The sequence below is a fragment of the Oryzias latipes genome, chromosome 23 (genome assembly GCF_002234675.1).
Source record: "Oryzias latipes chromosome 23, ASM223467v1".
NCBI lineage: Eukaryota > Metazoa > Chordata > Actinopteri > Beloniformes > Adrianichthyidae > Oryzias > Oryzias latipes.
The window spans coordinates 1654837-1681201 of NC_019881.2; the positions used below are offsets into that span (position 1 = coordinate 1654837).

Below are 26365 nucleotides of genomic sequence, written 5' to 3' on the forward strand. Positions count from 1 at the left end.
ACGTAAAATGACATGGAGGGCCACATTTGGACCCCGGGCCTTGAGTTTGACACGTGTTTTAGGGTTCAGGGAGCAGTGAGGGATTTATGAAACAACCTTCAAATATGTAGCACTCTTCAAAATAGTCCTAAAATGAAGAGCCCATCCCTGATCGGGAGAAAACATCCCATTTGGATCGAGTCTGAAACTATGATCGGGCCCAATATCGGATCATGTGATCAGATCGGGGCATCCCTAATTTGAAGTTTTTTTTTCCATCAATGACAGCTTTTTTAATCATTATTTCTCTGGAGTTTAGTAAATTGGCCTCATTAAAAAAGTGCTGCAGCTGTGCTGTGACTCCCTCTGCCTGCCGCACACGCCTCGCCGCACGCCGTGTTGACGCATGCTGCTGTGAGAACGCAGGCGAGGAATGTGTTTGTGAATGCCTCACCGTGCACACCACAGGCCCGGCGAGCCCCGAGCAGTGGTCCAGGAGCAGCAGGAGAAGACGAAGGAGACGAAGCGGAGGCCCAGCATCATTGAGCTGGGCAACAAAATCAGCGCCCTCATTCTGCCCGTTAAGACGTTAGTCCCACCCTAAAAGACGGAAACCACACCCACCAGCCTGTGTCTCTGTGTGATGGAGGAGGGGCTTCCTGCTGATGATCCTAGGAATTCTAACGCCGCGTTCACACCAAATCTGCTGCTGAACAACGTGTTTATAAACCAGACGCTCCACAGGTGTGGGAGGAGCTACTGTCCAAAGTTTAGCCTCATCGCCACACGGCAGCATCGACTCTAGATGTGTTTAACACGGATGGCGTTGAGAGATCCGGTTAATTTCTTTTTAAATCTGTATGAAAACATACCCCGTCTCCACGTCTGCGTTCATGACATCATTCAGAGATTGTCGCGTTACGGCGAGCTTCACCGTCTGCTGCAGCAGCCGCCGTCACCGTGACCCACTTTGACGACCTGCTGTCCCGCTTTAGTCAGAGGAAGAAATGCAATTAAACTCAGGATATAATAAGAAATAAGAAAACATCGTAAAGTTTAGGACAACTATCAGATTCTCCTCCATCTTGGTTTTAGACACGCCTTCAGAGGCCAAAGCTGAGTTCCTGATTGGTTGACGTGATTCTTCTCCAGAGTTTAGATTTATAAACGTATTCAGCCAAGTTCTCATTGCGCCCCCTGGAACGTACCGTGGCTGGATCACACCGTTAGTGCGATTCACGCGGTTCTCGTGTCGGGCTTCCAGTTTTAATGGTAAATAAATGTACAGACGACCAGAGTGCTGCAGCGTGGGTGCCGTGGATTAGCAGCAGCACCGTTTCAGAGTTCAGATATCTGAACCTTTTGACAAAGCATCGCGACAATGAGGAACTGTGCTTTTGGCGTGTGACGTGTGGAAGACTAGAGACTAAATCCACCAGGAGGAGAATTTGTCTTTGATATCTAGACATTCAGTGTCCCATTTTCATCTTTTTATTTTTTCCCTTCTTTGATGAATGCGGGACAGGAAGTCATCACAGAGAGGAGGAAGTAGCGCTGAAGGCGTCCGTCATGCAGACGGTGCAGCTCGCCGTCCCGGGAGAACCTCTGAATGATGTCATGAACGCAGACGGGGAGACCTGATTACCTGATCTCTCCACATCATCCGTGTCGACGCAGTCATGCTTCCATGCAGCGAGGAGGCAGGAAATGTTTGACGTTGGCTCCGCCCACACACGTCAGTGTCACATTTATGGACACGTGTCCAGCAGGGAATTTGGCGCTCATCAAGAGAGACACGTCGACAGGAATTGGACGTGCCAATCGTGTTTGGTGTGACGCAGCGTTGAATGCTTTAGAGGTCGTCGGCGTTGAGTGACGGTTCTAAACGTGGCGGAGGAATCTCCGGCGCTTCATCACAGGGAGCCATGCTGGTGCTGCTTCTCTGGTCTTCAGGCTCGGGGGGCTTCGGTTCAGTCCAACCTCTCTCTTCCAGTGTTTCCTGCAGCTGCTCCCTGGATCAGTGAGGGGTCCAAAACCCCATTGGGGGGTGCATGGAGCTGGGTTCTGACTTGCTAACGGGTTCTGCCTCCCTCACAGCAACTCCTGTGTGTTGTGAGGACTCAGGTGCCTGGACTGTCTGTGGTCCTGCTCATGTCGTCTGTCCATCATCTCCACGCCTGCTGCTGTTTCTCTGGATGACTGACTCTTGATGGGGGGGGGGGGGCATTTTCTTTGTCTTTAATCTTCATCTTATCGCTCGCACAAGTTACCACAAATGAAAGAGCCCCGCCTCCCTGTAATGAGCTCCCATCACGCCCCATTTCTGGTACCTTGGCTCCGCCCCCATGTTTCTGCTGATGCCGGTGTAACCTTTTTCTTTTGCCGCTGTTCTTTCCTTCCAGTCCCAGTCCTCCCTCCACCCCCACAGTCTCTGATCAGAATCCGGTGCAGCCTCCGACCCCCATCCCGGCCGCCTCCAGACGAGCCTCTGCGGTCGCCCCCAAAGCCAGCAGGGGGGTCTGGCTGTGGCTGGCCATCATGGTGGTGCTCGCAGGTACGGCTGCTTCATGTTATTAAGTCTGTTGTTATAAAAGCCTCTGAACCAAAATGGAAAAGATGAAATGGCTGATCAATGTGAGAAACGTCTGGAAAGACTGAATCTGTTCAACATTTTAAAGGAAATGGGAAAAGAGGAAAGCCTGTTGTTGACGGAGTTGAGGGATCAAAGTCCCCCCTCCCTCCTTTTTTTAATGTTTTTGTTCAGTCATCCACTGCAGAGTTTCAGTTTGTTCTTTAGTTACAGAAAGTCTTTAATCCCAGAGAAAGGAGGTGAGTTCTTTGGAGACCCGGCTCAGGATTTTGGATCTGCATCACAGCTTTGACCCTGAATCCTCAAAAATCTCAGATCTGATGTTGGGCGTCGCCTCGCTTAGAGCCAGAGTAGCGTTCTTAAAATATCCCGCGATAGGTAGTCGCCTTTGTTTTTTCCAGTTTTTAGATTGTAAAACTCCCCACCACACGTGTGATGCACTTCAACGCTTCAATAAAGCTCTCTTACTGATTCACCAACGAGAATCAGCTGAATCTGACGCAGAGAACGGCAAAAAGTGGACTAGTGGTGCGGCGCGTTGTCACAGCAAAGGAAAGCGACATCTATGCTGATGACCACGATGTGTCAGATAAAGCATCAGTTCTTCTCTCACCGCTTGTTTCTCTCCGGATGAAGATAAAGTTTGTTTTAAAGAAGCCAGCGCAGTGATACAGAACATTTCAACTATGTGACCGGAACTACTTTTTTAGGCGTGCGTTATCACTTTTTAATGCACACCCAGCAGCCAAAAAGGATTGAGAATTCACCTGGACTGTGGTATCATAACCATGAATTTACTGGTAACTAATGCATTAATCCACTTAGTGACTGTTTAATAGTTAACTAATGCTTAATTATGCGTTAATATTAACTCTTTTTGTAAAGTTTTACCCAAATACTGACGGTTTTTTTCCCTTTAACTCTCTGATGTTCAGTCTACAGACAGCCGAATCCAAAAAACGATGTTGAAAAGTGTTTTTGGGTGGCGTGTCCCATCAGGTGGACAGGATCAGATTTTCCATCTTCCTGTCGTTCGCAGGTCTCCTGGCTCTGTTGGCCTGCCTGGTGATGCAGCCGGCTGCAGACGCCGCCCCCATGGGGACGGGCGACTCGTGGATGACCATCCAGCAGCTGCTGTGGCCCTACACCGGACTGCGGCACAACGCCCAGCCCCCCGTCTAACCCACCCGGATGCTGGGAAAGCCGACATTTCCCCAAAAAAAGACTTCAGAAAGCCGGAACGAAGAAACTTCCACCGAGGATTTTACGTACGGGACTGAGGACGAACGCCGTGTGTCTGACGATGGCGCTTTTATTTAACCGTTTCCTCTTTGAACACGGAGGATTTTTTTATAAGTCTGGTAGAAACACTGAGGACAGAGTTATGAAAGTGTCCGAATATTTAAGAGTTTGTTTGTTTCTGAAGGAAACTTGATCTACTTTTTCCCTTAAACTGTGCAGCTTCAGGGATCTGAACCTTTTCTGCAGATTCTACTCATAAGAATTTCAGCATCAAAGTTTGTTTTTACTGTTTTCTGTAACTTCTACACTTGTACGGTCCAAAGATGGCACGGGTCTTTGCACAAATAAAGTAGCCTGTTCCACCTGACGGCCCTTCTGTTCTGTTCAAACCTTTTCACATCAAGAGGAAAACCGCAGCGGTCTGGTGGAACAGAGGAGGCTCTGCACGGCCTCCACGAACCGGTAACCGGACTCTCTGGTTCTGGCCGCTCCGTCCGGACTCATGGTGTCCCGAAGCATGTGGACCAAGGTGGAGTGGAACTCGCTGTCAGGATGATGATCCAAGGAGAAGGTCTCACTGTTCTCCGTGGCCTCCAGCCTTTGGACCCTCTGAGCTCCCAACAGGTACAGGCTCCACCGTCCTGCAGGTACGGCGGTGGGGGGCAGGTGCTCACACACCTGAGACGGAGACAGATACTGAATCTTTGTCCATGTTTGAGTCGCTGTTTTCTGTCAGGATGACTTTGATTTGAATCTGGTTTGTGAACCAAACTGAAGCAGTTTGCAGTGAACCTGCAGATGTTTTCTCCATCCTCAGCAGTTCACAAACGAAGTTCAATCATAATCTTGCAATTCCTTAAAAGGCCACTAGAGGCTGGTGGCAAATTAGGATGTTGTTCGATTTTACACTAGAAAAGCGTGTAATCTGGTTCTTTGGTCTGCAACCTTTGGTACTTGGAGCCATTTGGTTCAGTTTCTTACAGACCAAAACCCAGTGAGAGTTGCCCCGCCCACTTCCTCCATTAGAAAAATACACGTAGTTTTTGTGTCCATTAAGCCATTCATTTAGAAAATGTGGCTTTGAAATATTTACAATTGTTTCTTTTCAGATAAAATACTCCGTGTGTCAAATGAGATCCAGCAGATTTACTTCAATTAGAAATGCAAGAAGGTCAAAGGTGACGTTATGACTTTGCTGCTCATTTCTCTCCTTTTACTGCAGAAGAAAAACGTGACATCATCGATGTCACGTCATATTTACGAATAAATCTGTTTGTCAATGCAGTGATGATCAGCGTTGTGTCTGACCATCATCCAGCAGAAGAGAATGAAAAAAGCACAGGGAGTGGCGTTTTAAACGGCTCAGAAAGGCGACTGCAGAGGACTTCAGCAACGCCGCCGGTTCCTCGTCTTGCTTATTTGTCCGTTTACAGGAAAAGCTGCAGGTTCTGTCATCTCATCTTTATCCGGAAAGTCACGATTTCACTAATTGCAAAGAAGCCAGTTGTTGCCCGGCAACATTTTGGAAGGGGTGGAGCTCCAGCCCGGTCATTTACCTGCATGACCAGGTGCTCGTCTCCACACTGTGTGTTCCATTTGCTCCAGGAGAACGCACAGGCCGATGCCAGCAGAGCCATCTGCTGATAGGCGGCGTGCTCTGTGGTCGGGTTCTGAGGAGACATGAGCAGCACTTATGCAAAGATCTGCCGTTTTAGGAGAGAAACAGAAACTGAGCTTGTGGAACATTGGAACCATTTCCTCACTGAACACTGAGGATTCCTGTTTCTACAAACTCAGGTTGAACCGTGGTTTTGCCGTCACCTTCCTGCAGGTGTGGACGTATCGGTCGGTGTGTTCGTTCACAAAGATGTGGAGCCCAGCTTTGGTCATGGCTCTCTGCAGGGCGGCTCTGCTCATCCACCTCCCCAGGATGTGAGCCAAGCCTTTCCTCTGATCCGACTGCAGCATGCACAGGTTTTCCTGTGGGGCACGACAACACAACACTCTGCAGTCGCACTTTAGAAAGAAAAGATTCAATCACAGAACACAGCTGGAACTATCAATAAAATGACTAAACTAGGGCTGTGCATCTGTTTCTCTCTCATGGTTTGATGTGCATCTCCATACGTGGTCCACAAATCAATACAAAAGATTCTGTGGTGATGAGATAAGATGATCCAATCTAGATAGTTATTTATTTGGCATTTAAAACTATTAATGAATATGCTTTAGATACAATCTATATTTTAATCAACAAAAACAAAATGTCTAACGGAAATGGCAGAAATTCATTATTTACCTTTTTACCATTATAACCTTGTTTATATCTGTGGTTTAGACTAGACTGATTGTTCTATCTGTATCTGAACGTATCTTTCACATCCCTATAAAAATAAAATTAACATTAGGTTAAGGAGCAAGAGAAAAAAGAAGAGGGCCAGAGAAGTGAGCCCTGTGGGATCCCACATAAATATCAGGGGCTTTAAAAAACATTAGTTTCTGAGCGATTTTAGCAACAATCGCGTCTTCAGATCCGTTTCTCCTTTATGCAGCTAATCAATTAAAAACCTTAAGTCAACGGAGTGCTGAGTCCATCTCGCCACTCACTGCTGACCTACCTGTACGGTGATGCTGAGGTGGAGGAGAGCGCCGCTGATGGAGAACAGGGCGGAGTTGTCGCTCAGCGCTCGGAGCTCCCAGCTCTGAAACGGGAGGTTGGCGTACGTTTCCTGCATCAGCACAAACGGTCGAAAGGAGGGCATCCTGAAGGACACTTTGGCTTCGGTCTCCTGATAGGTCAGGTCCATGACTCCGCCCACCCACCGCGTTCCTGCGTAAATGCTGGTGAAGTCTTTGTCCTTTTCTGAAGGCGTCATCTTGACTGGTGCTGGGCACTCGTACCTGCAGCGTCCCAAAGGGCCACTTTCGGCGTTTTCAGGAACCGCGCCCAGTCGGGCAGAGTCACAGACACCCCCACATGAGGGTCACTGGGGGCCTCGCTGTCATCTGAGCTGGATGTCTCCGCAGTGTAGGGAAACGCCTTCAACCCCGAGTCCACAATCTGAAGAAAAAACCCCAAAAACAAAATCACCACCAGACATCTGAAGTCCAAAATGAAGCAAAAAGGATGAAGAAGTAGAAAAGTCACCTCTCGCACTTCTCAATGACTGACCAGATGAGCTTGAGGAGGAAGATGAAACACGCCATAGTAGAAAACGCCGCCCAGAGGCGAGTATTTCAGTAGATCAACCACCTCATCAGAGCCCATCTCTGTGAGCCGGGATTCAGTCAGGTGGCTGTTATCTTAGAGACAAACAGAGTCTACATTCATTTGACGTCTAATTTTACCTGAAAGTGTCGCGATACGTTCCTTCACAGCTCTATTCTGACATGTTAAAGACTTGGTGTCCTTTTTCCAGTCGGATACAAACCGGGATTATGAATGTCTCCATTATTCATTTTCTAATTGTTGACACTTCCATCCATACATCTCCACCAAATCCGAGTCCCTGGTCCAATTTCAACCTGGTTTAACTTTTTTCAATGGTTCGGTTTGAATGTAGAGCCCAGAATCAAATCATAGAAACTTAGGTGGCACAAGAGTTTTGAACACGGAAGTCTAAAACACACATGTACGCGTGGAAGTGGCCGCTTGAACGGGCGTTGAAGAGGACGTTGTGGATGAAACATCAGATGGAGCTTCTCACCTTCAATCATCTCCATCTGAGTGAGAATGTGGCTTCTCCTGCTCTCCAAAGAGCCGGAAGTGGTTTTAGATGATTGCAGACTTTCTGTACTCTGTGAGGAACAAAAACGTCAAACGTCATCGCTGATGAAGCACCGACAGGAAGCCCCTCCCACATCTCACCTTCCCGTCCTCTGACCCGGGGGTGGACTGTGTCTCATCTGATTCCACTTTTAGGATCTCTTTCTTCTCCAACACAGATGAGGCCACACCTCCCAGACCTTTGCTCCTCATGGGAGAACTGAGGATCCACACTCTGGAGTCAGCAGAGTTTACAGTTTGACGTGTTTTTTATGTAGAAGACTAAACTGGTCACCTGCTGCCAGACTCGTGTGTCGCTTTGTGAGTCATCCTGGCCAGTACGGACAAGTGGTCGTAGCGCGTGTGGAGGATCCCAATCGCGACGTCCTTCACAGCCAGAGACTTGGGGAGCTCAAAGCTAAGACCTGCTTTCTCAAAGTGGAAACCCTTAAACCTGAAGAACTCAGACGATAAGCAGATGATCAACCACCAACGACCAACAGTTTGGGATCAATAGATACAGTGGAGGAAATAAGTATTTGATCCCCCAGTAACCATTAAGGGTCCTGGTTCACACAGACCAGTTAGACTCTGCTGATCAACCAGTTGTCTGAACTGAAGACGCCTGTTTGGACTGATCACCTGTAGAAAAGACACCTGTCCACAGAATCCGTCCATCAGTCAGACTCCAAAGTCTCCGACAAGCTTTCAGTGGATTTAAGGGAGAGGATTGCAGACCTGCACAAGACCGGAATGGACCAAAAGCTAGAAGCTGGAGGTTACCATGACGACTGTCCAACATGACCATCAATCCACCTTTAGGTCTGGGGCTCCAAACCAGATCTGACCTGGTGGGGTTTCCATGATGATGAGAACAGAGAGAAACTGGTCTAAAACTAGACGGCAGGAGTTAGTCGATGATCTCAAAGCGGCTGGAACCACAGTCACCAAGGAAACCATTAGAAATACTTTACGCAGCAATGGTTTCACATCTTTCAGTGCTCCCCCTGCTTTAGAAGGCAGATGTGCAGATCCGCCTGAAGTTTGCCAATGAAGACCTTCATGATGCAGAGAGGGACTGGGAGAAGGAGTTGTGGTCAGATCAGACCAACATGGAGCTCTTTGGCATCAACTCAACCCATGTGGAGGAAGAGAAATGCTGCCTACGACCCCAAAACGCCATCCCCACTGTCAGGCATGGAGGTGGAAGCATTATGCTTTGGGGGGGTGCTGTCAAATCCTGGTCCTGGGGCGGTCCAGCCGGTCTCCAGACCTCAGTCCTTTAGAAAACCCATGGAGAGAGCTGAAGCTGAGAGTTGCTAAGCAACGGCCACCCAATCAGAATGATGCAAAGAAGAGTGGACCAACAACTACAAGAAAGCTCTGACCTCTGTGAGGTTTTACCACAAAGCACTAAGTCTGTCCAGCAAGAAGGTTCAAATACTTATTTCCCTCAATGAAATCCAAATACGTTGATATAAAAGTGGATTTCTTGATTTTCTATCTCACTGTTGAACCGACCATTAGGATGACAGACGGTCATTTTATGTGTAAGTGGCCAAACCTACAAACCAGCAGGGATCAAATACTTGTTTCCTCCAGTGTGGTATTTAGATCTGGATCCTCAAACCTCATTCTCTTCCTCAGGTTGGCCCACAGACACAGAGTTACGTTGTCATCCGTGATCACCGTTTGCATGTTTTCCGTTTCGGGGTCGATGTTTTTATTGGCTGCCTGCGATGGCGGACAAAAGTTACATCATCAACCAAACAAAAGCACAAATACGAGGGAGTTTTCCTCCTTCAGACCTTAAGGATTTCCTCAGCAGCCAGATTGAGTTTCAGGTGGATTATCTCCTGCAGATTCACAAAACTCTCCTGAAGCTTTTCTGCCTCTTCAGGATCAGAAACTTCTTCCAGCAAAACCTCCAGCTCCTCAGTCAGCTACAAACCCCAGAGAAATGCTAGTGGAAAGCTTTTTGATTTGTTGCTTTTTACTCATAAATACATTTCTGCACAGACCTGCAGAGCACAGCTGCACTGCTGGAGGACCTGAGAGATGTTGACCTCGGGGTCATCCCTCCACAGGCTGATGTAGGTGTTGACGTGGCGCCGCTCAGTCAGGTCTGGAGTGCCGTCGCAGCGCATGTATCGCTCCCACTGAACGAGAGGAGACGCCGATCAGCATCCGGAGGACAAAACCAGTCAGAGTTCTCTCAAAGAAAGAAGAAAAAGGATGAGATTGGAATCGCTGGCGTATTCTGGTCCTTCCAGCCCTGAACGGCGAGGACCGGATTGTTACCGCGCCACATCTGTCAAAAAAAGGAATGGGGCCAAAAAAATGTAAAATCTGCCACAGAACCAAAACACCTGATGGGGATATCCAAAGGGAGTTTTAAAGGTATTATGGGATGGCCTAACGTACCGCTTGGTAGCGTGAAATTTTGCAAATTTCCCCCCAATTTGTTCCAAAAACATTCTCTGACACAGCAGCTTACATGACCTGAAGGTCAGTTTGCCGCCGTTTTTGAGCGTTTTGAAGGATTCTGCTGTCGCTCCAGCTTCAGAGACACGACTTTCCAACCTGCCTGTCAGTTCAAAACGGTTTGTGTCGATAAAAACACAGCAGAACGACGCACCTTGGCGGTCTCTGCGGCCTCGCTTCTCCATCGAGTTACTTTCTCCTGGTTCTCCTGCAGGAGGAGGCGCAGCTCCTCCAGCTCCCCGTCTCTGCGCTCCTCGTCCTGCCGGCAGACATCCATGGAGGAAACGTCCCTTTTCTGTTTGTGACGGTTCTGGATCTCACCTTCAGCTCCAGCCGCCGAACCTCCCTCTCCTTCTGCTCCCTCCTGAGTCTCTCCTGTTCTTGTCTTTCTGCCTGCAGCCGAGCGTCTTCTGGAAAAACAAAAACATCACAAATAGGAGCTGGAAGCTAAAAGGAGATCATCCGGTGTCAATCATCCAATGACCTTCTTCTCGCAGCTTCCTCTCCTCCTCCTCTTGTTGCTGCCTTGCTCGCTGGGCCTTGGTCAGCTTGTGGCCTTTTTTGGAAGACTTGAAGCAAAATCAAAACATTAGCGGATAACTGTCTCATGGTTTAGCTTTTACTCACAATGTGACTTTGCTTCAGAGAAAGACAGATCTGTTCTCCTGCATTTGTCCTCAGATGGGACGATACCTCCAAAAAGTGATCAGAGGGGAAGTGCTGCCTGCCTTTATCATACCTTTTTTGTCTGGGACGGCTATCATTCACAGAGAAAAACAGGAAAAAGGTTACAGAGAGAAATGCTTCACACCTTTTAGAAATTACGTTTTTTTTTAGTTTTTTAATTATTTGTTTTTAAAAGTCTTTCATTCCTAACAATCATTTAAGTTCATTCAGAAAGCAGAGATGAGCCACGTCACGTCATTTCCGGGCCTCAAAAATGAGAATTGGCAACGTTCAGGAGTCACACTCACAAGGAATAATGTCATTATGTCGAATTTCTGACCATAAAGCTGTTGGTTTAGGCTAAAACGCAGCCTGGGCTATAAACTTACCCGTTTTATATATATTTAAATTCTTAAAACTTTAGGAGATGTGATTAATAAGGGAAAAAGACAGAAAACAGGTAAAAACGCACCATTTTTGCTCTCGAGCGTCCGGTAACCATAGAAACCTCTGCGCATGCGCCTCTGGCTATTTCATGCGCGACACTAGATGGACGCATTATGGCAGTAGCCAACAACTGAGCTAAGGACGAATAAAGGAGACGTTTCTGTCACGTTTCGTAATAACACGCTCATTTAATCATCGCGCTGGTACGATGCGATTTTTAAATATGAAACATTAAATGTTTATTTGTTGTGTAACACGTTTAGAGGCGGAATGCTAACCTTCAAGCTAGCTCTGAGTTAGCCGTATCTTTGCATCAAGCTAGGTTTCTGTTTAGAGTTTTTTTACCCCGTCATGTGTGTTTCATTGTGTTGGTTGTGCAGTCAGGAGGGCTTTCTGCGGGTTTTAACATTTCTTGTTAAAGCCGTTTTGAGTCTCACTGTTGCATGAAGAGTGTTTTATAAATAAAGTTTGTTTGGTTTTCATAGGTGGGCGTCAGTTTGTGACATGGCCAACCTTTTGAGGGGGGAGGTGTTCAGGCTGTACAAAAATGTGAGTATCTGCTCATGAGGATGGAAGTGTATTATGTAGTGCAGAAAAAGGTTTAAAACGACGGAATGAGAAGAAAACAAATAAATACAATCGTGGCACAAAGTCAACGTTTAACCACAATAATTTGGGGATTTAAGATGGTTATTTGTCTTTGTTGAAACAATTCAAAACCTAAATATAAGATACTTGTAAAATGTTTCCTTTTTCATCATTTTGTGTCTCTATTGTCACACATTTGTTCATGTTTTATTGCAGCTGTAAAACATACATGTTCATGTCTAACACATGTTTCCGTCTGAGCAGCTCCTCTATCTGGGCCGAGAATACCCCAAAGGCGCCGCTTATTTCCGAGAGCGCCTCAAGTCGGCCTTCATGAAGAACAAAGACGAGACGGATCCGGAGAAAATCAAGGCTCTGGTGGCCAAAGGAGACTTTGTCATCCATGAGCTGCAGGCTCTCTACTACCTGAGGAAATATCGAGCCATGAAGAAGAGATACTACGAGGAATAGAGGACCCACTTCTGTCTGTGAGCCTGAACCAACAACACAAACACCAAAGTCTGATTCTTTGAGTGAAATGAATGTTGGTGAGTCGTTGGTTCTGTTCAGGACTCTAAATCTGTATTTGAGCTCAAAATTGCTTTTTATGCTCCGATCGGGAATAAAATAAGGAGAATAAAACACTGTCATGTATAAGGAAGGGTCACATCAGAATGTTACAGAGACTTCATTGTAAATAAATGTCTGTTTTCTGTAAATATGATGGATTTGCTTGATGAATGAATGTACTCAGTTACATGTGTGATGCCAAAATAAACGTTTCATTTACAAGAAATACTGTCGACTTGTGTTTTCATTTGATGTAATAATACACCAATCTGGGAATGTTCCATTATTTTATTGATCACTTTACGTTCTCCTCTCACCTTCAGCTGATGCAGGTTTTAATGGTTGATGAGGTCAAGCTTCTCCTGAACCTGAGACCATCGGAGGCGTCTGAACTGGACGATGTCCCGGTAATCCTAAAGTGTCTCTTGTCCTAAAATTTGCATTTCTTTTTGCCTTTTTTCAGCTGTTTGAGGTCCAGTAAAAATATTCATTAGGTTTTGGTTTAGAGATCCTTTTATTTTTCCTTTCAGATTTTATTAAGACTTTGTCAAAAAACAGATAAACACAAAGGGAAGAGTTTACATATTTATTTAACATGTACCAATTAAATCACCTGTTAACCCTTGTGCTATCTTAGATGACCCCCCCCCCCCCTTCCATTGAGGTGTTCTCCCTACCATGACAAAGGTGGATAAAGGTGGAAAGATTTCATGTAATCCATGGACACCAGTGAGGTTCACAAATCATTGAAGAAAAAAGGTTCAGAGGACTGTCTAGTGGGTCTAGATGACCCTACTCCCGTAGGTGTGCCGTGGGAGATGGTCAAGTGTGCGGTGAGAAATTTCCCTCATTAACTGATCTAAAAATATTTTCCATCTCCAGGAAATCAGCTCTTTGTTCATCCAAACAGGCCCTGATAAATTAGGAATATAAAAGATCTTAAAATTACTTTTTCTTTGTGTTTATTTAATTCTATTAACCCTTGTGCTATCTTAGATGACCCCCCCTTCCATTGACGTGTTCTCCCTACCATGACAAAGATGGATAAAGGTGGAAAGATTTCATGTAATCCATGGACACCAGTGAGCTTCACAAATCATTGAAGAAAAAAGGTTCAGAGCACTGTCTAGTGGGTCTAGATGACCCAACTCCCAATGTTAAAGTGCTTAGGATAGCACAAGGGTTAAAGACATTTTGATAAGAATGACTGTACCGCGATTTACCTGCAGCTATGACAGTTTGCGGAAAAGTCCCGCCCCTTCAACAGTCTCCACCAATCATACTTGAAGGCTTAATCACATGTCATCAGTCTGACCAATCAGAAGTGGTTAAAGTCTTCACTTCCTTGTTCTGATTCTCTCATAAAGTCGCTCAGTTCTAACAAAAATACCAGCTAAAGCTCGTCTTTAGCGGTGTAGCTTTCCACAGAGTCCGGTGTCAGACCGTGGAACAAGTGGACAATACAATGAAGCTCAGAGAAGAGAGTCTGTCTGCAATTTTTCGGCAGTTTTCACACTACATCTCCCATGATGCATTGGCTTAAAGGGCCAGTGTCCCAGCGCACAATGAGTTGTCCTTGTGAAACGCCTTGAAGCCACAACAAAAAAAACAGTTTCTAAATTTTCTAATTTAACTTTCATTTCATCTCTTAGTAAAAACAGCCGCAACTTCCTGCTTTTCCGGCCACAATTATCACAAAAATGCACGTGAGATTGCGGGCGGGGCGGGGGGGGGGGGGGGGGGGGCTGTCGATCAATACAGACCATGAATTTCTGATTTATTTATTTTTCTTGGATGCTGGTGTGCCGCGGGATTTTTGTCAAGGTTAAAGTGTGCGTGGCTCAAAAATGGTTGAAAAACACTGCTCTAGATGACCCCACTCCCAACGTTAAAGTGTCTAGGATAGCACAGGGGTTACAGACCCAATAAAAATGGCGTTTTGCTGTTTTTAACATGTTCTTGTGGCATTTTTCTAATGAACACAAACATTTCATTTTTGAGTATTTCTTTATTCAAATCATTGAAGTTCAGGACCAGATGAAAACATGCAGTTTGAAAAAGATCGTATTCGTGACGTTCCACTTGCCCCGCCCCTTTCTGTTGCATCCACTTGTTGACAAGTGGATCCATGAACGTCTTTGTTTTCCTCGTCTGCGTTTAAAACTGGACGGCTGGAGGGCTCCACCATCGCTCGCCATCAATGTTAGGTTGGGGTTGTGAGGGGCTGTAAGCTAGCGGTACAGAGAGTGTAAACAGAGAGCTCTCAGCAACAGGGTGGGCTTACTCCGCGCCAGCAGTCCGGCCCACAACTCAGAGGTAGATTTCTGATGAACTGAGGCTCTGCAGAAACTATGTCCTACAAAACGACACAGGTTTTTAATCCGAGCTGAAAATGACATCATCGTAGTAAACAGACCGCTGGGAAGACTCTGACAAACACATAAGAACATAAAAATCGAGGAGTTGGTAAAAGAAAGGATTCAAATAAAAAGAAAATAAACACATTTAACTGGATTTGTCTAACTGGATTCCTGATCCGTCTTCACGAATCGCAGCCTCGCATTTCAGAGGAAGTGGAGGTTTTAAAGCTGGTCTCTTTGACCACGGACTCCCCGTGGAGCGTCTGCTCGGACCGGAAGCTGCAGACGTTGTTGCTCTGGGATGTTTCTTCGTCTCCTCTTAAGGTCCTCATGAGAAACCCAAAGACATGGTACAACGTAGAATCCTCCTTCTGAAAGGTCAGCGCCGGCTCCACCGTCTGCTTCAGGCCTCCTGAAATAAAACACGAGGTCATCCGAGGTCCCTCCAGAGAGGAGAGACAGGCGTTTGTGTTCACCTGTCAGGAGGCTGACGATCGTCCCCACGGTCAGAGCGGTCACCACCCCGATGATGTTGTAGTAAAGGTAGGACGGAGAGAGCCAGCCGACGGCCATCGGATGTCTGACATGTAGAGAGAAACATCGTTTCTGTCCTCCATCCCCACAGGATTAACAAAGAATGAGTAATGGTTATATCTCCATAGCAACCATTTGATGTTTTGGTCACCTGGGGATGACGAACACGTTGGTGTCATTTTTAGAACAATCGGCTAAACTAAATTGTTGGATTTCCTTGGCAACGGAGGTTTTTTGTCAGACACACTATTCTATTATAGTCATAGTGTATTTAATGATTGCTGTTTCCAAACTAGAGGTTGCATTTGTGGGCTGCTTACGTCACGGCGCCGCGACAAGTGCTGTCCAAATTCAACGACTCTTTCAAATGCGGCCGACAAGTACGGCCTTCTTTTCCATATCCCAAGATGCATTGCGGCCGAACTTTTTCTGACGACAATAGCGGACCGTGAAGCGGGACCCAGAGTTGGAGATAATTGCACCTTTATATTATTACTCCTCTAAGGTTAAAAGTTGCATCGAATCAGCTCCATGCCCGATTCCCTTCTCCTCTCTGTTCGGGACTAACCGTTGCTAGGCAACAGGACATTTGCCAAGGTATCTTTAAAGGCCATACTCGTCCAAATTCACAGCTGTTAACATCCAGTCTAGCCGCCAGCCGCCATTGAAGGACGCCGCCCTCCATTTTGGACACACCCACTGTTTCATTCAACTCAAGCCGAGGATTCATGTAACCCATTTTCACAATATTCCGGTAAAACACGTGTGACCAACAGAGGAACAGCCCTTTTTGGAGCTCGCCATGCTAACGGCGTCCATAATCTAGGACTTCTCATTGGATCCAAGGAGCTTCCCAATGATGCTCGAGTACGAAGGAGGAGATCGAGCCAAATTAGGAGGAGTTTAAAATGGGATTTTATTCTCAGGAAGTTCCAGACAGCAGCCACTTCCTGAGGTCAAAGGTCAGTGAGACTTTAGTTTTGGGTTGTAGACTCGTGTGTGAAATGTTGTGACGATCTTTTTGACACATATTGTGTAGAAATGTAAAAATTGCCACATTTCACATTTTCCCCCAAAAAAGGGCAGAGATCCTGTGGGCATCCCATAATATTTTCAATCCTTACTTTGGAAATTTTACAATCATTTATATGTGTGTGTGTGTTTAGGGGGGGGTGTCATTCACTATAACCAAAATTCATTTTCAGTGGCTACTTGGGGTGTGTACAATTTTTGTTAGATTTTTAATGGAAGTTTCACTTAAAGACGCTGAAAGAAAGAAGACTTGGAAAATCAAACTGGTCCTGAGAGTCCAGGACGGCTGTGGGACGTGATTGTGTATTTTACTTATTATATGAAAGTGTTGTCATGCCAGTAGGTGTGAAACACGTGTGTGTCTTCATCAGCAGTGCCTCTGCAGGCTCACATGTTCCCGCCGCTCTGCTCGCCTGTCGTAAAAACCAAACTCGTTGCTTCTGGGGCGGCTGTGGTCCAGTTGAGTTCTGGAGCGGTGCTGAAGTTGCAGCCCGCCGTGCTCAGGGGCAGAGGTCGAGTCATCTCCAGGGGGGAAGGTGAAAAGACTTCCCCAAGACTCACACAAAGGGCTGCAATGACCCCTGAGATGAGGCCTGACAGTCCTCCCTGAGGGCAAAGCACACAAACCGGAGCAAAAACTGCATTTCTCATCCTTTGATGTGAGTGTTTCACTTTTTCTGTACTATTGTTCAAAGTCACCGGATTATTTAGTAATATTTTAATTCTAATATGTTTACAGTTTTTATAAAAACAAGAAAGACTTCATCTTTAGGTACATTTAATTCAAGTTTGACCATGAAATTGACCAAAAAGTTAGCTTCAGGGAGGAACCTAAGCAGTGCATCATCTGTGATGTCCCCCACATGGACATGGAAGCATTTCTGTAGCAGCATTAAAAATAAAAGTCAACACCAGAAGTGCTTTTTCATTTTCAAAATAAAGCTATGCTACAGAAATGCTTCCATATATGGAATTGTGCTAACGCTAAAATGATAAATACATATAATAACGTGAAAATAATGCTTCTTCCTGGAGTTGTATCTTTGTCATCCATTAAGCCATAAATTCTGGAGTTGATCCGTTTTTTTCCACTTACTTTACAGTTTGCAAACGGACAAAGAATTCCCAAAGAGAAGAGGCCAAATAGAGGACCCGCAGTGACCGAGCCGATGACGATGTACGCCTGTGGACCAATGTTCACACGCCGTCAGAGACCCTTCACAGACGGTCTTGAGTGCCGGGACGGATCGGTTTTACCTGCAGCATCCCTCCCAAAACCGATGCCAGTCCTGCCATGGCGATGAAGACGAGCCCAAAGAAGAAACCTGCGCCGGCACAGGGTGGGACACACATTCCATCCCATGTCCTTCAATCATGCAGCACTTCTCAGACGAACGCGACGGACTCACTCAAGGCTTTGGAGATGACGAGCAGCTGCCTCTCCGACCTCCTGAAGTACGGTTTGATCAGGTCCTCCACGGTCACCGCAGCCAGGCCGTTGATCAGAGACGAAACGGTGCTGAAGACAAAGCGGTCAGTAGTGCTTCACTGAGGGTTGTACGTCCCGTTTCTGTGGGATTCAAACCTCAGGGAACCGCTGTACACAGCAGCGAGGAAAAGCCCGGGAAGACCCGGGTTGACTGTCAGGATGTCCATGACCAGGTTCGGCATCAGCTGTGAAAGAGGAGCGTTCACTGATGTCAACAAATGACAAAACACAGACGCTGAGGATTCTGTGCTTTTGGTTGAGTGGGAAACCTGATCAGGAGAGGAGATCAGGCCTGCGGTCCACGGGTCACAGTCCTTATAGACCGAGTAGAGGCACAGGCCGGCAAACACAATGCAGACGAAGCAGGCCCAAATACCCAACAGGTTGATGTACAGAGCTCTGCAGATGGAAACAAGGAGGTCCATGCAGCTTACTGCGTCTAAAGGGATGCTACCAGTCCAGGACTACGACGGAGTGTAAGGGCCACCAAAAAAAAAGGAATAGTACGAGATTTCAGTCACAGTGAGCATCAGAGCAGCAGGTGAACGCCACGCAGCAGCAGAGCAGACCCACTAAACTTAGTTGAACAGTGAGCTGAATGTTCATTGATAACGTTCCAAACGCTTGATTTATAAATTTATTCATGTTTCATTCATTGATGGGGGGCTTGCAGGATCTCTGCAGCCGCTGATGAAGACTTCGGTGTCCCTGCAGACGTCCACTTCAGTCCTTTCTTCTGGTTTTGAGTCGCCAGAAGGTTCAGAATTTCGTTGTCTTTGAAACTTCACAAAATGCTCCACATCGTTCATCTTCAAGCTAGGCTCAGATAAACAACGTTGGAGTTTTTTCTTTTTAATTTATGAAATTTTTTCTTGTAAATTTACGAGATTTTAAGTCGTACATTTAGACTTAAAATCTCATAAATTTACGAGAACAATTTAGCCCGTGACTTTAAAGTCAGAAATTTACGACTTTATTCTTCTAATTTAACAGTGATGACTTTTTTCTCGTGAATTTATGACTTTAAAGTTGTGATTGCAAAAAAAAAGTTTTTGTTTGTAAACTGGCCCTAAATCTCTTACAGGAAAATCTAAGTCACATGATTTGATTTTCTGTCCTGTTTTGATCCTGTTTGTTTGCAGATACTTCACTCTAGAGGGAGCTGCACCGTGACGATTTAGAGACACTAATTAGCCTATCAAGCTAGTTTGGGGGTTTTTGGACTGGGGTAAGAAACCGTAGATCCCACAGAGACTGGTTTTCATAAACTGACCTCTCTTCCTTTGTGGTTTTTGTTTAGTCCTATGTGCTTCACACGGTCGTGTAACCACACCAGGGTTTACCTGCAAACATATTCAGTCCTTCAATTCTAGATGGATCAGAGTTCTTCTTTTTTGGTATTGAATTCCAAAGTCACATGAGTTCAACACTTGTCAAATGGATCTACAGCTTTGGACAAAAAGTGCTTTCAGATCCACCTTTAAGTTCTCTTCCATTCATTGAAATGTAGAGGCAATGAAAGAATGTTGCAGTTGGGTTTGTTGTAGTTGCAAACAAAGCCAAACCATTACCCACCACCGCCATGCTTGACAGTTGTTCAGCAGATATTATCCAAACCTGACCATTGGTCTCCATCCATCCATCTTCTTAACTCACTGTATATATTTCAGAGACAGGGGGCTACCAGAGGATAATCTGGTTACCGTTGGGCAAAGGTGGGGTACACCCTGGGCAGGTCCCAGCCTGTCGCAGGGCCACACAATCACACACCCACACACGTTTTTGGACAGTGGGAGGAAACCGGAGTGCCTGGAGAAAACCCATAATTCCACACACAGAGACGTCCCAGCTGGGATTTGAACCTGGGCCTTCTCAATGTGAGGCGAAGGCGCTAACCACTGTGCAGCCCTACACTGATCTCATCAATCCAAAATACTACATTGATTGAAACAATCTGTAATTATTGAAGTTTTTGGGTCCATGCATTTAAATTACTAACTTAAGATCACACCGTTATTTGGATTGATTTCAGACGGCAGCGTTGGGACTCACAGTCTGGCCTGAGTGACGCTCCTGCACGCAATATATCTCTGAACTGAAGTAGGGGTGACCCCATAGCCAGCGCTGCAGATACTTGTCCCTCCAATGACGAACGTCCAAAACGTGTGTCTCCTCAGGGGATTGACATCAAAGCTGCAGAGACACACGTTGAAAGGAAAACGCGAGAATTTAAAATACTTGGATGCACAAATTCACACATTTAAATAAGCAGAAACGGTGTTTTATTGAATATTTACTCCCAAAAGTTGAGCCTTCCTCCTTGTTGTGCATCTGAAAAGATAACGGAGAATCCTCCTTGGATGATCACAGCTTTGATTATAACGGCCAGAAAACCTGAGAGCATAATTCCTAACTAAAACATCAGGAAAAAAAGCTTCAGTTCTTGATAAACTTCTTCAATTGAGACTTTTAAATCTGAATTTTTTCTCAAGAGGATTCCTAGTAATGAATAAAGTTGATTGTGTAGCGAAGACAAAAAAGTTCTGTTCTGCACATCGGCCTACCTGGAACACATCAGTCCACACCACGGCTTTGAAGCCCCCCTGAGAAAGCACAGACCAATGCAAAGACCACCTTTAGGAAATCTGAGACAAATGTCCAACACACTAACAACACAGAAGTGAAAAACATTGATATTGCACAAATAAACAAACATAAAAGTCAAACATCTTGTGATTGAGAGGTGGGAAAACTTAAAATTACATCCATCTGGTCGCTGGAGCCTATCCTAGCTATTGTCGGGCAAAGGTGGGGGTGCACTATGGACGGGTTGCCAGCTTGTCAGAGGGAGACACACACTCACAGTTGTGCCCCCATAGACAATTTAAAGACACAGATGAAGCATGTTTTTGGACTGTGGGAGGAAACTGGAGAAAAGCCATGCAGGTTCCAGCGTCTGGGTCTCTTCTGCTTAAGCAGATCATGACAGAACGAACTGGCCAAACTCCAGACCCAGCTGACCCGGAAGGTCTCCGCTTCACAGTTTCCCAGCAGGGAGTCATTCCTGGGTCGCCAAGCCGATGCTCTTTCTCAGATGGCTTCAGCTCAACATGACCTGTTTCGCCGTATTGACGGGACATCACAAACCCTGATGGGTTTGACCGGACAATTCTCCGCTAATCCCACAGCTACAGCTTCACTTCCGCCCTCTTGCAAAAGGACCGTCATCGCTTCTGCCAAGTCACCGGAGAACGTCCGGCTACAACCAGAACCCCTTTTCGGTGACGTAGAAGCTTATGGAGGCTTCCTCCTACAATATCAATTGATTTTCCAACAAGCCCCCAGGTACTATCAGACAGATCACAATAAAATCACCCTAAACTTTAACTGACTCAGAAACAAGGCTGTGCAGTGGGCCCCAGCATGCCTCTTTTCCAATCCCAAATCTCACCTACCTTTTGACCGGTTCATTGGAGAATTCAGGTTAGTTTTCGACCAACCTCACAAGGAGGAAGATGCCATCGATTGCTGAGCCTCAAACAACCCAATCCTCCTGTCAGTGATCATGTAATCGATTACCGTATTTTGGTGGTGGGCTTTAAAAAGTCTAGTGGGAATTGGGTCTAACAGACACGTTGAGGATTTGGAGGACGTAATAATTGATGTTATTTCCGCTTGATCCACAGCAGCGAAGCAGTCTAATGTTACAGAGGTTTCTATGGATGCCTCCATTTCTACCGCTTCAGCCTGTTCTGGGCTGATAGTAGGAATAACTTGATTTAACTTATGTCTAATATTTGAGATTTTACTGTCGAAAAATGTAAAAAAATCCTCAGAGCTGAGAGAAACAGGAACATGTGGTTCTACTGAGCTCTGACTGCGAGTTAATTTAGCTATAGTGCTAAAAAGAAATCTTGGATTATTTCCATTCTCTGATATTAAGGTTGAATAGTACTGGCTTCTAGCTCTACGCAGAGCTTTTTTATAATTTAATAGGCTATGTTTCCAGATATTCAGAGACTGCTCTTTCCAACTTACGGCTTACTTGTATTAGAGAACGTGTTTCAGCATTAAACCTCAAGAAGTTAAGTTTTTTTTTTTTAACAGAAGTTAAAATGTGACCTAAATTGTCTCTTACAGCATGACAATGACCTCAGTTCAAAAACTGTAAAAGATCAAACAAAAACACAAAAAAGAGTAGATAAACTGGGAAAAATAGCTGTTAAAGTCACAGCACAAAGGTTGGAGACGAAAAGACGACCTGTCCAAAAATGTACCATCCTTTTTATGGTGAAGACCTAAAATGCATCATGACCTGCTGTAATATTGGATTTTAGTTCAGGTACGGACTCTAAGACACAACAACACAGACTACATCGTAGACCATTAAAGGAGAACTGAAAACCACATTTAGATCAAAACTGAAAAAGTTGCTCATTGACCCAGTCGACCTCATGATGAACCCCCCAACAGGTCAGCCTTCATTTACTCATTTACTCACCAACGTGCAGTAAAATGTACAGACAGCGGCTGTTGACGAAATTCCAACCCAGAGATTCATGTTAATGACTGCAAAGAAGGGAAGAGACACAAAACTGATCAAGATTGGGCATTTTTAACGGTTGCTGTGACTGATAAGATGGAGATACCTTTGTTTAATGCTAACGCTGGACCATAAACGGTGATCCCTCCGACGAGAACCTGCAGCAACAAAGGAGTCAGACGCTTCCAACGTAAGACGGCCTGAAGAGAGCAATGCGTCCTAACTTACCATCTGAAACAAGAATATTCCAGTTCCCAGCAGACGGATGGTTTTATTAAAACGGAGCTCCAAATACTTGAAAAGCACAAGAAAAACAAATAAGAAGTCAAATCTTTGATGTGTTTAATGCAATATTAAGCTGCTGTAAGACCCACTCAGGGTCTATTTTCTAAGTGGTCTTTAATTATGACTGTCATTTTTCACCAAAATCTTTAGGACATAGATTCTGCAGAGTGACAGGACTAATTAGAAATTCACATCTGAGCTGTGGGCGAGACTGTTGGTGAAGAACAACCCCACCCTCGTTCCCCACCCCACAACTGGGAGCTTCTGACCCGCTGAGAGTATTTTCTACGTCACAAATACAATCTTTGTTAAACTTTTTTTGTCTGTTGCTGATTCACAACAATTTAAGTAAAGAAATACTCAGAAAGTTTAACCTTAATTCTCGTTATAAATTTCCTCCATCATCAGGAAATGCTACAAAAACATGTTAAAAACACCAGAAATGTGTTTTTTATCAGAGTAGGTCTAGAAAAGGTCATTGTTTAAAAAAAAAAAAAAAAAAGAAAATGATGCCCCACATCCAAAAGACAAGACTCACCTCATAGGTGCTGGTAAAGCCCAGCCTGTAGAAGACCGGGAGGAAGATCTCAGACGTTATGACTGCTCCCAGAAAATAGGAGATACAAAACAATCCAAAAATGGCTCCGAAGCGATAGACCTACAAATGCAGTTCTCAGTCAGTGATAACAAATAGAAAAGCTGTTTTCCCTCCAGCAGATAGAGTCAAGGCGAACTTTGCTGATTTCCATACATTCTAGACAGTTAAAAAGATTTCTATTGCTTCAGTAAATCTCCCTCAACAGCAGTTAGTTCAGTGTAAAAATCAATGTTTGTATATAAATGCTTGTCAGTTTGGTAAAAGATAAGTCTAGTAATCTTGGTTTATGCTATAAAGCATCCAAACAGCAGAACTTCTAACAGAAGCCTTAGATCCTAACATTGCTTCTCATTAAAGTCCCTACCATCATCTTTTGATCTTTTGTTAAAGCGTTCCTAGCGGTGTTTTGGTATGATTATATTTTATTTTGGGGATGTGCTTTAAAAGGGACTTTTCTATTTAAAAAGAAGGAAAAATGATTAAATACCTTATAAATTCTCACCCCCATGCCATAGACCAAATGTATTACCACTCCCAGTGCATCCAATAGATATTATGTTCCCTCTGTTCCCTCTCTAATAATACCTTTTCAATTCTAGATACTCGTAAACACACATGTAACTACACATGTAGATAAAAATACACATAGAAACCAAAATCCAATACACATTTGTCGTGTATAAACACTCATTTGGTTCCATTCAAACATTAATCTTTAACACAACCAAATGTACTGAAATGTAATGTACAGATTTACTTCATTTTATTTACGGTCTGTATCTGTATATTATTATCAGTAATTATATCTCTATCTTGGTTCATGAACTCCTTTCTGTTGGGACACTGGTGTTCTGTTTCACAGCTGTGCTCCACATATGCATTTACAAAATCATTTTTAGTCTGCTTTGTGTTTAATACATTTACTCTTTTTCCCGGAAGTTATATTTTTCCTCTCATTTGTAGAATAATGTTTGTATATATTTTTGGTAATAAATTTTGAATTTACCTTTGGATATTATTTGAGCTATTTGAGTATTATTCTCGGAGGCAATGGGGCAATTACCATATCAATCGTGAGCAGATAACATCACCCAGTGAGGGCCCTTGGGCAAGGCCCTTAACGCTACGGCCTCCTGAGCGCGGTTCGTCTGCAGCTCACTGCTCCCCCAGGGGAGGGGTCAAATGTAGAGAACAAATTTCCCCATTGTGGGATAAGAACAGTAACAATTATTATTATTATTATTATCATCATTCTTTATTTTGTTGTAGTACAAGTACAGTATTGAAAGCAAATGTAGGGTTGATTTATTATTATCCCCCAAAATTCTATGCAAAAGGAAGCATATAATCATATTAATGCACAATATCACGTGTGGAGAGATTTAATGTCCAGAACCATCTTTGTTTAAAACCGAGAGGCTTCTAGATAATTTAGATTGCAGATATCTGACATGTGCTTTTAATTATTATTATGACATTTTTAGCCAAAATCAAAAAACTTCTGTCTTTTCTGAACCTACTTTTGGGGTCATGGTGTTGCTGGAGCCTATCCTACTGTTGGGTTTAAGGTGTAGTTTCTGTCTGTCGCACAGACCGGCTGTTTTATAAATAAAGTTGGATTTGATACTTAGCGCTGCAAAATATTTTTCGATTCTTAAATTAATCCAAAAAGAATAAAAGTTAGGCTAAGGGTCTCCATCTGTTGGGAAATCTTTTTTAAGTATACGTATAAAACATTTTTCTTACATGAAACACTGAGCAATTGTAACTATTTACTAAGTACTGTGGGTATATAATTTATAATATATGTCTTGCAGACTTTGCCGATCTGGTGAGCATCGATACACGCTGGTTTTTTTTTGAGACTTCTGGGAAATTTCTAAGGCACTGGATTACGGAATTGTAGATTTGGACAGCACTAGAAAATGGTGAACATGCTTTAGAGTGAGTAGGGATGGACTTTGGACAAAACCCCGGTGTTGAAGTAGTAAAATAGCCTGTGGGAGAGAATGCTAATGGTTATAAACTCAGCCTGTGTCCAAATTCCCTCCCTGCTTGGTCAGATAGTCCGGGACTTTCTAGTGCCCTGGATTTTTAAAAGCATCCAGAGCACCAAGCTAACTTTTTTATTTGGTAAATATGACATCACAGTAAAAACTAATAAAAATTCATGAAGACTGTTTATGAACCCACTGATGAGGAAAACTGGGTTGATTTTCTTTTTTTTAATCACTGTAAAATATTTCTTTAAATGAAAGATTTTTAAATGCATTCTGGTCCATATTTGCCTGTCTTGGCATCTTCAACAGTCACAAGTTTTTTGCAGAGACTTCTGGGATTTTTCCAGGGTCCTTGATTTTGAAATTGTAGATAAGGACACAGCATTAATTTTTTTAGAGTAACTGTAAGAAACTAAAATTATCCTCATTTGTTTTGATCTTTGCTAAAAGCTGTTTTAAGCAGAGCTACAGGACGATCCAAACCCTGTTTATTTGATGCTGTTAGTTTGTTAAAATGTTTACTTATGTCATATTTTAAATAACTGATTTAAACTCAGAACTGCACATTAAGAAAATCCAAAAAACCCTACAGAAATGATATGAAGTCACAGGTTTGAGTCCCGTCTTCCTACCTCTGCAGGGTTAGACAACACTGCTATCGCTGACATGGTGCTGGCAGTCAGGGACATGGAAACGGGCAAGGCTGTCAGCGTGCGACCCCCGGTCAGAAAGTTCCCAGAACTCTTTTTCCTCCTGTCCACCCAGGCAAAGTACACCCCAATGCAGGCGGACGCCCCCAACATGAGGGTAAACACCACGTAATCTGTTACTCCAAAAGAATTGGCCTCCTTCTGATGGACTGACATCTTTTTTTTTATTCTCAGTTTTGATCTTTCTATCTCTCCTTCCCTAAAAGTCTATTGAGTTTCCCTCCTTTTTGAGGATGAGGAGTAGTCTCCAGTCCGTCTTCCTCCTCGCTCTGCAGGAACTCTTTGTTCAGGGTTGGATGGCACTACTCCAGAATGAACATAGGAGGAATTATAACCGTTCCCTAGGTGATCATTAACCAGAGTTTGACACTTTTTAATGTACAATTGTACTTTTTAGTCTATTGCTATTTTGACTATTTTATTGTTTTTTGATGTGTGTGTTTTATGAGTGTGAGCAGATGGGATTATTAAAGACCTATTCT

The 26365-nt window shown here is 44.3% G+C and overlaps 4 protein-coding genes across 13 annotated transcripts in view; 2 read left to right on the forward strand and 2 right to left on the reverse strand.

The window, feature by feature from the left end:
* LOC101158652 (lymphoid-restricted membrane protein) overlaps positions 1-4175 on the forward strand; it is a 44539-nt gene extending 40364 nt beyond the window's left edge. For 6 of the 9 annotated variants that reach the window (XM_023952289.1, XM_023952288.1, XM_023952287.1 and 3 more), the window contains 3 exons: positions 448-567; positions 2382-2533; positions 3609-4175. In XM_023952289.1, the coding sequence (XP_023808057.1) occupies positions 448-567; positions 2382-2533; positions 3609-3751 (415 nt within the window). In that variant the 3' untranslated portion in view covers positions 3752-4175. The remainder of the gene's footprint in view (positions 1-447; positions 568-2381; positions 2534-3608) is intronic. The other 3 variants (XM_023952294.1, XM_023952296.1, XM_023952295.1) reach the window with 1 other exon arrangement.
* On the reverse strand, positions 3866-11286 carry casc1 (cancer susceptibility 1). The gene is made up of 17 exons (XM_023952297.1): positions 11200-11286; positions 10801-10818; positions 10546-10630; positions 10383-10471; positions 10216-10320; positions 9599-9736; positions 9386-9520; positions 9208-9311; positions 7873-8031; positions 7680-7797; positions 7519-7609; positions 6984-7114; positions 6713-6872; positions 6430-6641; positions 5633-5791; positions 5368-5481; positions 3866-4489 (listed from the first exon to the last, which is right to left on the reverse strand). The coding sequence occupies exons 1-17, from the start codon at positions 11284-11286 to the stop codon at positions 4211-4213; spliced, it is 2184 nt and encodes a 727-aa protein (XP_023808065.1). The 3' UTR covers positions 3866-4210.
* etfrf1 (electron transfer flavoprotein regulatory factor 1) lies at positions 11248-12558 on the forward strand. The gene is made up of 3 exons (XM_004082841.4): positions 11248-11377; positions 11660-11723; positions 12027-12558. Exons 2-3 carry the CDS (start codon positions 11679-11681, stop codon positions 12231-12233), a joined length of 252 nt encoding a protein of 83 aa, XP_004082889.1. The 5' UTR covers positions 11248-11377; positions 11660-11678; the 3' UTR covers positions 12234-12558.
* A 1762-nt stretch (positions 12559-14320) lies between these two features.
* LOC101159150 (sodium-coupled monocarboxylate transporter 1) lies at positions 14321-26145 on the reverse strand. Of its 2 annotated transcripts, XM_004082862.4 has the most exons (16): positions 25806-26145; positions 23114-23233; positions 22519-22584; positions 22397-22448; positions 22249-22316; positions 20312-20350; positions 20045-20160; positions 19800-19940; positions 18017-18146; positions 17844-17932; positions 17668-17777; positions 17516-17583; positions 17355-17441; positions 16650-16864; positions 15169-15272; positions 14321-15104 (listed from the first exon to the last, which is right to left on the reverse strand). In XM_004082862.4, the coding sequence occupies exons 1-16, from the start codon at positions 26037-26039 to the stop codon at positions 14875-14877; spliced, it is 1869 nt and encodes a 622-aa protein (XP_004082910.3). In that variant the 5' UTR covers positions 26040-26145; the 3' UTR covers positions 14321-14874. The 2 variants fall into 2 exon arrangements, with proteins under 2 accessions (XP_004082910.3, XP_020569919.1); XM_020714260.2 differs by having other exon boundaries at positions 17844-18146.
* Between the last annotated feature and the right edge of the window lie 220 nt (positions 26146-26365).

Excerpts from the sequence above, each read along its gene's own strand:
- etfrf1 (XM_004082841.4), top strand. The coding sequence starts at position 11,679 with ATGGCCAACCTTTTGAGGGGGGAGGTGTTCAGGCTGTACAAAAAT. Across the intron at positions 11,724-12,026 it reads TGTTCAGGCTGTACAAAAAT|CTCCTCTATCTGGGCCGAGA; the intron begins GTGAGTATCTGC and ends CCGTCTGAGCAG.
- LOC101159150 (XM_020714260.2), bottom strand. The coding sequence starts at position 26,039 with ATGTCAGTCCATCAGAAGGAGGCCAATTCTTTTGGAGTAACAGATTAC. Across the intron at positions 23,234-25,805 it reads TGTTGTCTAACCCTGCAGAG|GTCTATCGCTTCGGAGCCAT; the intron begins GTAGGAAGACGG and ends CTGCATTTGTAG. Across the intron at positions 22,585-23,113 it reads GCTTTACCAGCACCTATGAG|TATTTGGAGCTCCGTTTTAA; the intron begins GTGAGTCTTGTC and ends GTGCTTTTCAAG.
- casc1 (XM_023952297.1), bottom strand. The coding sequence starts at position 11,286 with ATGCGTCCATCTAGTGTCGCGCATGAAATAGCCAGAGGCGCATGCGCA. Across the intron at positions 10,321-10,382 it reads TTCGGCGGCTGGAGCTGAAG|GACGAGGAGCGCAGAGACGG; the intron begins GTGAGATCCAGA and ends GTCTGCCGGCAG. Across the intron at positions 4,490-5,367 it reads ACGAGCACCTGGTCATGCAG|GTGTGTGAGCACCTGCCCCC; the intron begins GTAAATGACCGG and ends TCTCCGTCTCAG.